Source organism: Apteryx rowi, unplaced genomic scaffold (assembly GCF_003343035.1).
Source record: "Apteryx rowi isolate R43461 unplaced genomic scaffold, aptRow1 scaffold_511, whole genome shotgun sequence".
Taxonomy (NCBI): domain Eukaryota; kingdom Metazoa; phylum Chordata; class Aves; order Apterygiformes; family Apterygidae; genus Apteryx; species Apteryx rowi.
The window spans coordinates 612102-624588 of NW_020450774.1; the positions used below are offsets into that span (position 1 = coordinate 612102).

Genomic DNA, 12487 nt, shown 5'->3' on the forward strand with positions numbered 1-12487 from the left:
CTCATGCAGTCGTGCTCCCCCTCAGCTAGGCTATAAATGCCGGTTTCTTGAGCTTGGTGGTCAGGGAGCAATCACAAAGCAGGGTGAGCTGGTTTAGCAGCTCATAGCGATTTGGGGGGGGGGGGGTGTCTGGTCCGCACACATCACCTGCCTCCTCCCAGCCGCATCCCCCCACTGCTTCCCTTGGGCTGGCGCTGGGTTTCCCCAGGCTCTTCCGTGGGCTCATTCAACTCTCCAACCCGGCTGAAAATTCAGACAGCCCAGGAAAGTCCAGCCAGCTCAAAGGGCCTGGAAATTGCCGGAGGCAGTGCAAGCGGCAGAGCCACGTGGCCAGGAGCGTGCAAGGAGGGCGAGATGGTGGGAGGTGAAGAGAGGCTGCAGGATGCGACTAACCTGCCTCTTCCCTGCTGGAGCCTGCACCCCGGAGAAGGGACTGTCCTCGCCGCGGGCCCTGATGGTGCTGCGGTGGGGGCCGTGCAGCATGGCTTACATCCGGATCCAGCCTCGGGGTCCGAAGGAGCCTGAGGGTCCCCCTGCTCCAGGGCTGGTTATTTCAGGGTCTGGCTAGCTTAGGGGGTGACTCGAAAGACGTGGGGAGCGGGCAAACTGCAGCGAACAGGGGGGGATGCGAGATGGAAGGGGGTCGGCCAGCCAGCCAGCCCTCTCTGAGCACCCGCTCTGTCTCCAGCCGCGGCTGAGCCGGGATCTCCTCCCTGCAGGTACGATGACCAGGAGCTGCTGCGCAACTCCAGCTTCTGCCTGGTGCCCCGGGGCCGGCACTTGGGCTCCTTGCGCTTCCTGGAGGCTCTGCAGGTGAGCGAGGCTCCTGCCCTCCCCGCGGCCAGGCGCGCTCAGGGTTGGCTCTGCCCCAGCCGGGAGGAAAGCGTCCCCAGCCTGGGGGCTCAGATACCAGCTCCATCCCTTCCTCCCTTGCTCACCCTGCTTTTCCCTCCGCAGGCTGCCTGCATCCCAGTGCTGCTGAGCGGCGGCTGGGAGCTGCCCTTCTCCGAAGTCATCGACTGGAAGAAAGCAGCCGTCATTGGAGACGAACGGCTCTTGCTGCAGGTAACGTAGCCGTGCAGGGCTGTCCCCTGCCTGCGTGCCCCTGTGTGCTGCAGCAGAGCCAGACGGTGCGGACCCTCCTGTTCATGCAGAAGACCGTGCTGGTCGGGGTGCTACAGACAGGGCTCAGACACGTGGAGCGGCTGGGGTTCGACCCGCTGGAAGGGGCTGCCAGGCAGCTGCAGGGCTGTGGCAGAGCTGGGGACGGTGGGGCCAGACAGGACTGAGAGCAGGACCCCGGCGTGGTGGGGTGGGGAGCACAGATCTAGCCCGGATGTAGGGACAGCTCTCTGGGTGGCTTCAGATCCCTCCTGGGTGTCATGTCCCATGTCCATATGACGGGGACAGGACAAAGTAGCAGTGTACTTTGAGGTCCCACGAAAGAGGACTTGCAAGTGCCCAGTGCCCTCATCCAGGGCCAGTTCCAGATTGCTCAGGGTCCTGGATGTTGAGCTACTTGGAGCATCCGGCCACATAGTCAGGACCTGGCCCAAGGCAGACCTGGGCCGGCTGGCTCCTTCCTGCCACTGGCTGTAATGCCAGCTGGCATTTCTGCTTCTGTCCCATTGCTCTTCCTCCATCTCTCTTCCAGATCCCATCGATAATGCGATCTATAGATGAAGACAAAGTGCTGGCCCTTCGGCAGCAGACTCAGTTCCTGTGGGAGACCTATTTTTCCTCGGTAGAGAAAATCGTGCTGACCACGCTGGAGGCAAGTGCTGCAGCTGGCAGAGAGAGGGACTGAAGCCTTCTGGCATGGGAGCTCAGACCAGGCGAGGATGGGGCTGCAGACAGCAACATGCGCTGACTTCACCCTGGGGAATGGCCATGCTCTGTATGCATATATAGTCCTCCAGGGCTGCTACCCGTGCTGGGGAATGGAGTTGCTTTACTGTTAGCATGACTGGAATGGATGCTCCAGCCAGCTGGGACCACGTGGCTCCCCCTGAGCTCCATGCTGAAGGTCATGTTACATCTGCTGTAAGTGACCCTGTCGCCCCCCCCTGCCAAAACACATGCCCACGGTTCCCAGGAGACTCCAAAGCCTATTGAACTTGCTGTTAAGGAAGCTCTCCTTCCACTGGGATAGCAGAAGTCTCATACAGTCCTCCCAGATCGCTCGTCATTTCTAGGGGGATTTCATCATTCAAAGGGTATTCCTAGCTGAGGGAAGCTGCCTGCCCAGGAAATAAAGATCTCTGACTCCGGGACATCTGTCAGGACAGCTGGGCTGACAGGCGTTGTGTTGGGTCTCAGACCAGGCTTGGCAGAGCCAATGATCAGAGGCATGTTGTAATGTGCAAAGTCACCTGCAGAGGATGTTAGAAGAGAGCAGAAAGGGCTGGCTAGCCGGGAAGGACGTGAAAGCCATGACAGAAAGCCTCTGCTGCGTCTTGCTGATGGGCTCTGTGATGCAAAATTGTTCCTCTCCTGTCTTTGCTGCTTTCCCAATAAATGGCACTGTGGAGACTGGAGGAAGGAAGAGCCATTTATTTATGTCTTTCTGTATTAAATAATTACCAGCTGGACCATTAATGTGATAGTGCCTGGCCTATGCTAAAAATCATGTGGGCACTGGGATAGAGCCCTCTCCTCAGAGGATTCGGGGAGCGAGTTGCAGGTGTTCAGCACGGTGATGCAAGTCTGTCCCTCTTCCACGAATCTTCAAATCCTCACTGCAGCAGTGTTCACCTCCTGGAGGTCCCAGGATGACAACACCCCAGCGACAGGGACTGCCTGCCTCCCTTGGAYGGAAAAACCCTAAGACCAGAGAGCTACGAGGAGGTTTCTCGGCAAAGTGCCTTGTGCAAACAGGGCTGCTGGGCTTGCTGGAGGTGGAGCACGGCTTCATGATCCCTCCTGTTTGAGAGGTTGTGGCACTGCTAGCGTGAGCAACCAAGGATTAGTTAGTGAATAGACCTGGTTTAACTCTAACCTGGACAACAGCAATGAGCGTGAGTGCCTGCACCCCTGTTTTGGCAGCGATAGCCACCACCAGCATTCCTCTCCAATGCAATAGGGGGGGAATCTGCAATCGCCACCTCTGATTTCTCCTTGTCCCTTATTTATTTTTATTTTTTTATTTTTATTCCAGATTATCCAGGACAGGATAAACTCCCATATCACCAGGAACTATGTGATGTGGAATGCCCAGCCAGGCGGGCTCTATGCGCTCCCCCAGTTCTCCACCAGCCTGGCTGACTTCCCCTTCTACTACTTGGCCCTTGGTGAGCACAAGCTGGGCTGAGACCCACCTCCTGACCCTAATGGCAGAGTTAACCCAGGGCAGGGCCATCCCCAGGGCAAGCTGGGCCCTGTTTGGGAGGGGAGAGTTTCCCAGCCTGGCCACGGCCAGCCTCGCTGGGGTCTGATGGCAGGGAAGGGGCTGCCGCTGGCTGGGTCAGTAGGAGAGACGGACCCTGCAAGCCCGAAGGTGGAAGGGTTTTGGTGCTTCCCCTCGTACTTTGGCACTGCAGGCTACAGCAGATGGACTTGCTCCAGAGAGGCCTGGGACAGGAGAACTGGCAGGGAGGCAGGACAGGGCCATCCCTTGGGATGGGGAGCCGGTCAGGCCAACCAAAGCACAACAGTTCACCTCCACTGCTGCCCCCCAAGTCTCTGGCCCGGTGACTTCTGTTGTGGCAGCAGCCTGCCTTGCTTTCCAAAATGAACGGGCGCTTTTGCAGCTTAGGAAACAACCTGTGCAGCTTCCCTCCCTCCTCAGCCCCGGGAATGCGGGTGGGTGAGTGTGCTGACTCCATCTTCCGGGAACATCCCTCAGGAGCAACGTCCCAATCCCACATGCTGGCTGCCCCCTGACACGAAGAAAGAGGACTGTGTCCCAGCTGCCCTGAGAAGCTTTCCTGGCACTGGGTGGGCAGGAGCACACACATCCGTGCAGGCATCTGCGTGCGCACCGAGCATGAGCGAGCAGCTCAAAGCCCATGTGCGTGCCCGTGGCATGACTCTGGGCCCTGTCTCACCTGTTGCAGGTCGAAGCCCGGACAAGGAGTTCACCGCCGTCATCCAAGCAGTGTCCCCGCTGTTCTCCCAGTCCCAGCCCATCATCAAACTCATCCTTGCTGTCGCCCTGTCCAAGTATTGCACCCAGGCATGTGCCTGCATGCAGCGGGTGCACGGGGAGGGTGCAAGGAGGGATGGGTTGCAGTGCCACATGCCTCCTCCTGATTCCCTTCATCATAGGACTTTTCAGCAAGGCCTTTCTGCTGTTCCTGGTGCTCACTGCGGAATGGTTGGAGGAGGAAAAAGCACTGGAAGGAGGATCTTTGTGGGGAGGCACTGGCTGTCAAGTTTGGGGCTCAGCCCCCCCCCCCCCTCTCTGTGTGGGATGGAAATTGCAGGGTTACAGCTCCCCGCTGCCCATGCGGCCAGGCCCAGAGCCGCCAGGATGCTCTCGCAGACGTTACACTGTGCCCACAGTGTGCTTAGGGCTGGATGGGGGAGGCTGTGGCTCAGCCCTAGCTGTGCACCGGGGAGCTGGCAGAGCTCTCCTGCACCTGCAGGCTGACGTGCCTCCTGGAAGCAGCCCCCCCCCGGTGTCTCCGCTGCAGATCGTGGTGCTGTGGAACTGCGACAAGCCGTTGCCTCCCAGGAGCACGTGGCCCTCCACCACCGTGCCGCTCAGCGTCGTGGAAGGGGAGCACAAAGTAAAAAGGGGGGGGGTCGCGCGGGGCTGGGGAGGGTCCCTCGTACCACTTGCCATGCGAGGCTGGCCCTGAGCAGGGGTGTAGCACAAGCCCAGCTGGAGCAGGAGCGTCTCTGGGAGCTGGGATGGGGTCTGGGGTGTTTGCAGGATGCAGCTACATTGTCCGTGGATGGGGAGAGTTTGGAAGCGCTGTTACCCTGGCAGGGAGGGGAGTAAGGTTTGGGGGCCAAGGGCAGGTGCTGGTGGGCTGCAGGGCTGGGGAATGGCCTTGCCAAGCAGGGTTTACCTTCCTGCTTTACCCCCTAGACCACGAGCAGCCGTTTCTTCCCCTATGAYCTCATCCGGACAGATGCCGTGCTGAGTTTGGATGAGGACACTGTATTATCCACTAATGAGGTATTTCAGGCCAGGGTGTGTGTGTGGGGGAGCCAGGCCACGGCAGAGGGGTCTTGGTGGTGCTGTTGGAGGAAAGGCTTGGTTGGAAGAGGAGCGTATGGGCACACTGCATTCGACTCGCCCCACCGGTGGGGCCATGTTCTGGAGGCACAAAGGGACCCAGGAGCTCACTCCTGTTGCCACTACATCCTGCCCATGAGTTGCTGCTGTCTGAAACCGGCGCTGACTGAGAGCGGCGTGGCCAGGATGGAGATGTTTCTGCTCCCTGCCCCAGCAGGAACCTGGGAAGTGCTCTGCAGCCCAAAGCCCTGGGACACTGGTGAAACCTGCCAGGGGCTTTTGGTGCCCGAGCAACCCATCTCCCCTATGTGGGGCCAAGACAGGCTATGTTCACAGGGGCCACCACCCAGGTCATGGTTTCTCCAGGAGAAGAGCCAGGTCTCTGCAGGTGGTGTGGCTTGCTGACTGGGGGCTGGAGAGAGATTTAGAGGGCATAAAGYTTTAGAGTCTCTTCCCTATGGATGCAGGCAACTTTCCAGCTGGAGTAYTGGTCCAGGGTGGTTGCAGAGGGATAGGAGAGAGCTACATCAGCCTAACCCTTGTGCCCTTCCTGTTCTTCCCCTCCATGGCTCCACTTCGGGGGTCTCCAGGTTGACTTTGCCTTCATGGTGTGGTGCAGCTTTCCTGAGCGTATTGTGGGCTACCCAGCCCGGAGTCACTACTGGGACAGCAGCAAAGGCAGGTGGGGATACACCTCCAAATGGACTAACGAGTACTCCATGGTGCTGACGGGAGCAGCCTTCTACCACAGGTGAGCTGGGCTGGAGGGTGCAGGCTGGGAGAGCTGTGCTGGGGCACAGAGAATTGGTGCTGAGCTGTGAGCAACAGGCAAGACTCAAACCTCTCACATGGCTGCCTGGGGAGCTGAGAGCATCCTGCAAAACATGGCYATGGTCAAGTGCATGTGGTCCCTGGGCAGAGAGTGAGTGTTAGCTGGGATGTGCATCCCTGAACATGCTTGYCTCTGGTATGAGGGGGAGCTTGGTCCTTTAATCTCCTGCTGTATTTAGTCCTGGTCTTTACAAAAGTCCTACTGATGTGAAGACCCATTCATCTCCCTATAAAGATAGTCATATATTTTATAGGGGCAACAGAGATAGTCTGCTCAGTAGGGCAGCTAGGCAATGGGTGGACGTGGGTTGGGTCAATCTATCCTATAAATCTGAAGTGCATCCTTGGGATCTGCATCCCATCTTCCTCAGTGCCTCAGAAGGCCTGCACCTGACTTGACCCCCATGTTTCACCTCCACTTCCTTAGAGGCTTGTATGACTGACATGTTAGACTGGGGGATCTCAGAGCATCTCTGGTCACAGGTCCCTCCTGAGAAGAAGCAGTGCTGTCCCAGGCCTGGGGATGCCCAGGAGGGACTCAGAGGGGTCCCTTCAGACTGCTGACACTCTCTGAGCTCTTTCTTGGTAGGTACTATCACTACTTGTACACCTTCTACCTGCCAGCCAGCCTCCGCAGCATGGTGGACCAGATCTCCAACTGCGAGGACATTCTGATGAACTTCCTGGTCTCCGCTGTCACCAAACTTCCTCCCATCAAAGTCACCCAGAAGAAGCAGTACAAAGAGACCATGATGCAGCAGGTTTGCTTCCTTTCTTAGCCTGGAGGAGCTGACAGCAGGGGACACCGGGTCCCTGCTACATCTAGGTCTCAGTGTTCAATGCATGTGGATCCCAGTGCCTTCTTCCACCCCTCTCTGTGCAAACACAGAGCTGAGCCAAAAGCTTTCTCCTCACCCCCCCTATCCCAGCCCCTTGGGACCCCAGGTCCCCTTGGGACAATTGGACACCCTGTACCTGTTCTTTGCTCTGTTCCCTGCCACCCTGGGGCAGCCAGCGGAGGAGAGATGAGATCTAGAAATGAAGGAGGAGCAGCATGTCATGGTCACCATCCCTGACTGTGTCCCAAGGGTTGGGCCTGACACTCTCCTTTCCTGGAGAGGGGTGAATGGCTGTCCCTGCCCCAGGGAGGGCTGAGGGCTGGATATGTGTGGGACACAGTGGGCATCAGTCCGCTTCCAGCTTCTCTTCGCTTTTCTCTGCTGGGGCCTGACCTCTTGTGGCAGCTGCTCCACATCACGGTGTGCGGTCCAGCGAATAGCTCCGCACAGGGTTATGTCCCCAAAGCCGGGATTCAAGCTAAGGKTCTGCTGGGTCTGACTCTGAAGGGTGCTGAGCACAGCTGTGTATCTATGAAACAGGCCCTGGGCCTTCTGGCTGGATATCCAAACATCAGAGACCCATTTTTTGAGATGGGACATCTCATGTCTCCATCYATCCTGAGCCAATTCCCTTTACAGACAAGCACTGGATCTGGAGGCAGTTGTGCATCCGGGGTAAAGTCATCCCATGCTCACTGGCTTGTCATTGCAGCTCAACCCTTTTTCACTGGAACAAGCTTCTCATTGCCTGTCCTCATTGTTTTGGATGGGGAGAGGTCCTGCTCTTGTGAAGCTGCTGCGCCTGAAGAGACAGGGAGCCAGACACTCCTGCTCATAGTGCTTTTGCCCCATCTCTTTGTAGGGATCCAAGATGTCCCGCTGGGCTGACCCGGAGCACTTTGTCCAGCGCCAGGCCTGTATGAACTCTTTCACAAACTGGTTTGGCTTCATGCCCCTCRTCCACTCCCAGATGCGCCTGGATCCCGTCCTCTTCAAAGACCAGGTCTCCATCCTACGCAAGAAGTACCGGGACATTGAGAGGCTCTAGGACACCTGACGCTGGGGCTGGGGTCAGAAAGGGACTTCTCCCTCTGGGGAAGTACCTGGGCTGGGGGTACAGCCCAGGGCAGCCTGGCAGGGAAGAGCTGCTGGAGCATGGACTCCAGATACCGCTTGCTCTGCAGTTTGTCTCCCCTTTGTTCTCTGCAACCGTGAGTCAAAGCCAAGCATGGTGCCTAAAAAAATCCCGATCTGCAAGCAGAGAGGCAGGCAGCCTGGGACAGTCCCTTGCTTGTTCCACTCTCAGATCAAAAGGCCTTTTCCTTCCATTGCTTCATGCATAACATTTCCCCATCTGCAGTCATCACAGAGTGGACAGAGCCTGGCTCCTTGCCTGGGACAGACCCTGGGCAGACCTGAGAGAAGTTCAAGCCTTTCTGCTTCATTCCTTTGCCTCTGTCAGAAGTTAGAGCTGGGGAACAGAAAGCTGTGGGGGGGATCAGAGCTTCTGACACTCCTCACCAGCATTTGCTGGTGTGACAGCAAAGGCCTTTGAAGCTCTAGGGGTGGATATGTGGGGTGGTCCACCACCATACCTGGTCATGGTAGGTTAGCAGAGAGAACCTGAATCAGCCTGCAGACAAGCCAGCTCCAGCCTCTGCCGAGTTTCCAGATCTTTCCATCCTTTGTTTTCTTCCTTTTCTGAGTGCATTTGCACTCCCCAATATCCCACAGCCAGGACTCAGCACTGCAGCAGGTCTGTAGAGTAAGAGAGTCTGAGCCATTTTATGGGTCTCCATGTGAGCTTGCCCCCATGTCTCAACACTAGGCCGTCCTGCAGAGCCTGAAACCACTCGGAACCCAGCCCTCTCCATTAATTGCCTCTGTGTCTCGGGGAAGATGCACCCAGTCAGGAAAAAGATAGATCTATATCTCACTATGGGAAGCAGCACTGCAAAGTGGAGCAGGGCACTGCTGAAGGAGGAGGGACAGGGTCTGGTAGAGGCTGATGTCCAATGTGGGGGCCGGATGGAGCATGGCGAGTGAGGCACAAGCCACCTCTGCAGGTTGTGGCATGCTGCAGCGAGAGATGCCCAGGGCTCGAGAAAGGTCATTGTCCTCAGTGCAGCAAGTATGAGACCCTTCAGACCTTGCATGCTTTCTTTAAGCTATTATTTCTTTTGCCCCCTTGCAGGGGAAGCCCTGCCATCACCAGACAACAGAGGAGAGCATTTGGGTGGTCTCTGTTTTCTCAGCCCTGGAGTTAATAAGAGAAACAACAGCGGAGGTGTTGCAGGCTGGAGCCGGGAGTCTTGCCACAATAACCAGTGGGTCACCACCGGCCCCTTGTTATAGGGGGCAAGGGAGGATTGGCCTCTCATATGATTTAAGCTATCCCCATTTTGCCAGAAAACAGGAATTCGGATGTAACTCAGGCAGCAAAGAAATTGCTGGCATCCCTCTGATAACAAGCATGTCACTTATCTGGGGTGGGAGGACTCACGTGGCCAAACCTCCATGCTGCCCTCCTCTCTCCCTCCACTTGAGTGGGACAGCAGCCAATGCACAAGCTGGTCCGAAAAGCTGGTCCAGAGAAGCAGGCAGGGGTCTTAAGGCCAGTCCGGCTGTTCCTGCCTGGGATTATGGGCTGGGGGCTGCACATCTTCCTCTAGTTACAGGACAGACCGGAGATGAACCTGCCTTCAACCTTTCGGGGCAGGACAAAGGGGAGCCAAGCTCTTCCCCTCCTGCCTTTTCCCTGGCAGGATCTGGCAATGCCAGGGAGGGTTTTTAACTCTTTTTAACCCTTTCCTTTCTCCCCACAACGCCAGCTGCCACACCTCCTGCCTGTGTTGGCTCCAAGTACCACGCTACGTGCGGGTGCAGGAAGGCAGAGGGAGATCTTCCTCTCTCTTTCCCCCACGCACACCCTCCACCAGACCCCAGGCACCTGCCCACACCCAGCTGTATACATTTTATAAAGAACCATCTGTAAAATACAAAATCCCCATTCAAATAGCTGTAAATGCACATTTTGTATCAGGATTTGTTGAATTAAACTGAACTGGCACTTTTTATGGAAGCCTGTGCTCTGATTTCTGTCCATGGTCTTTCCAGAGTGGATTGGTCTGTGATTTCACTGCACTGTGAGCAGGTACAACTATTGCAGCATGGCTTTCCTGGATGTCAGAGCTCAACTGCCTTCTCTTCCCTGCCCTGGGCAGGCAGAGAGACTCCAATACATCTGTAACACTCGGAAACAGGGGAAGAATTCCATGCTGGGGGGTTCCAGATCCTGCATCCAGAGGGAGGCCAGCAAGGAAACTGCCCCTCTGAGCCTGTTTCAGAGGAGTCAAAGCTGTGACAGGAATAGCCCATGGCAAGGCCAGCACTGAATAAGGCCTGAACCATATCTGAAAGTGTTGATGACTGGTCCACCAATGCACAGAGGTGGTAACATTACAGCTACAGCAGCAGGATGACCATAGGCAATGTCTACAGCAGCAGGGAGCCTGGTGCAATAAAAGCACATCTGTAGAGCAGTGCTGGGGACCTGACATCTGAGCTATACATATTTGTAGGTAGTTCAACTTAGCTCTGGTCTGGCTGCATGGCTGGAGACCCTCTTTTGGTTCAATTTCACTGGAATGATCCAGTTTGTGCTCCAAGACTGCCCTGCAACAGAGCATCCTCTAGCACAGAGCAGGAGGCACCAGTATCAAGCCATGGATAGTATATGAATAGCAACTCATCCCAAGAATATGCACTTTCAATGGCCCCAAACCCTGGTGCCGAGCACCTGTTTCAAGGTGCTGAGGATTTCAGTCACCTCCAGAGGCTCTGGGTCCTGTGGATCAAAGGGAAACAGCCCTGGAGACTCCCTAAGCTGAGGGTGTTAGATTAGTGCTACAGAATGAGGCCAAGGTGCTGAAGGGATGAAGTGGACGCAGACTTGGTCAGAGTGTGGAAACTGGAGCTATTTCTTTTTCCCTTTCCTATTCCTGCAGTTACCAAATCTCCTATCCATGTCCTGAGCATTGGATGCCACCTAGTGCACAGTGCAGAGCAAGATTTGGCACGCAGCAACGTGCATTACGGAGGGATGTGCACATTCCCTACAGCATCCCTCTATGGGAATGGACTTGCCTGGAAGGCAAGAGGGGCTTGACTCCCTCCATCTCATTCCCTTCCTTCCCTCACATCCCATCCCATCCCTACATCAGCACGTGCCACCTGCCAGTTCACACTGTTGCTGCCTCTACCCTTGGAACGTCTCCTGCTCCATCGCTGGGTGTCCAGCTAAGACATGTCCCCTCTTCAACAGGGAGATGCCCTCCTAGCTCTGGCAGGGCAACTTCAACATACCCTCCAGGCTGTGCTACCTGGGGCTTGTGTGTGGTTGAGCTTCCTCCTCCTACCCACAGAAAAAGGTCAGGTCTGAGCAGAGTCCTTCAGGCCTTTCAGCTGCCTCTCCCGCCCTGGAACAAGATGTGCTGTCTGCTGCGACTGACCAGGGTGGGTGGTGCGCTCGTACCTGGTTCCTTTCTCTCCTAGCTCAGACAAGGGTGTTTCTCCCCTGCCTTGGCTGTTTCCCCTCTACAGATTGTCTTGCTGGAGGTTCATAGTCTGGCCCTCCAGTTTTGCCTCGACTCAGAACATGCAGGACCCTGTGGGGGGCTGCAGACACCTACAGGGGCTGGGAGATGGGCTGCAGAGCGYGCTGGATGCGGGAGGGCCGGTGGCAGGGGAAGCCATCCCAGCAGGGCTGGTGTGTGCCATGCTGTGCCCCTACTGAGGGCTGCTTATGGGCTGGGGATGAGGCAGAAAGGGTCTGTGAGGATGCTGCAGTGCTGGAGGAGTGGGTAGTGCCCCAAGGCAGGCAGCTCAGTGCTCACGGGGCCCTGCCTGTTGCTGGATCCTAGAGGCTGAAGCATCCTTCATGGTTGCCCTCAATGGTAGCATGCGTGATGCCACCCAGGCGAGGGATGTACCAGAGCATGTAAAGTGAGAGGCAGAGGGTGATCTTTGTCTAGCAGCTGGGAAGAAAAGCACAGATGCTGCTGTGCGTGCTGAGTCGCCTGTGTGCTTGCTGGGTGCTGTGCTCCTGCCGCTGTCTCTGGCGTGGGTAAAGGCCAGGGTTACTCAGTGTCCCAGCAAACTGGTGCTGGAGAGGTTTCTGCTGGTCCTAAACCCCCTGCAAAGCAGAGTGGATTTATGGTTCACAAAACTTAAGCTAAAAAGCACTGTGTGCAATTTACCGTGTGATTTAAACTGAAGGACCGCTTCCTTCGTAGTTTGAAAAGATTTCACTTTCTTTCACACAGAGTTAGTCTGACTGCCAGGCAGGAAAGGGAGAGGCAGGCACCGGCATAGAGGGACACTCCAGGTTCATGAGAGGTTAAACAGTGTAGATTTCATGAAGGATGTGCACTCCAAACTCCCTGGGAACTGTGCCAAGAGGCCGCTGAYGGGAATCTGTTGGACCCACGGGTCGGACGACTGGGTGGGACTCCTTTATTCCCCAGAAGTATTTCCTTATCTTGACTGTGCTCAGCTCAAGCAGCTACCGGCTGTGAAGCCAGTAACAAAACAGAATACGTACGCCCTGCCCTGGCCGGTTTTGGTCGGGGTG

At 56.4% G+C, this 12487-nt stretch overlaps 1 protein-coding gene across 1 annotated transcript; it reads left to right on the plus strand.

Annotated features, from left to right (window-relative positions):
- The first annotated feature begins 354 nt into the window (after positions 1 to 354).
- LOC112972955 (exostosin-1-like) lies at positions 355 to 8613 on the plus strand. Its single transcript, XM_026080225.1, has 10 exons — positions 355 to 364; positions 671 to 1065; positions 1655 to 1774; positions 3158 to 3300; positions 4031 to 4730; positions 5036 to 5125; positions 5776 to 5936; positions 6606 to 6794; positions 7261 to 7348; positions 7718 to 8613. The coding sequence occupies exons 1-10, from the start codon at positions 355 to 357 to the stop codon at positions 7901 to 7903; spliced, it is 2082 nt and encodes a 693-aa protein (XP_025936010.1). The 3' UTR covers positions 7904 to 8613.
- Positions 8614 to 12487: the final 3874 nt, after the last annotated feature.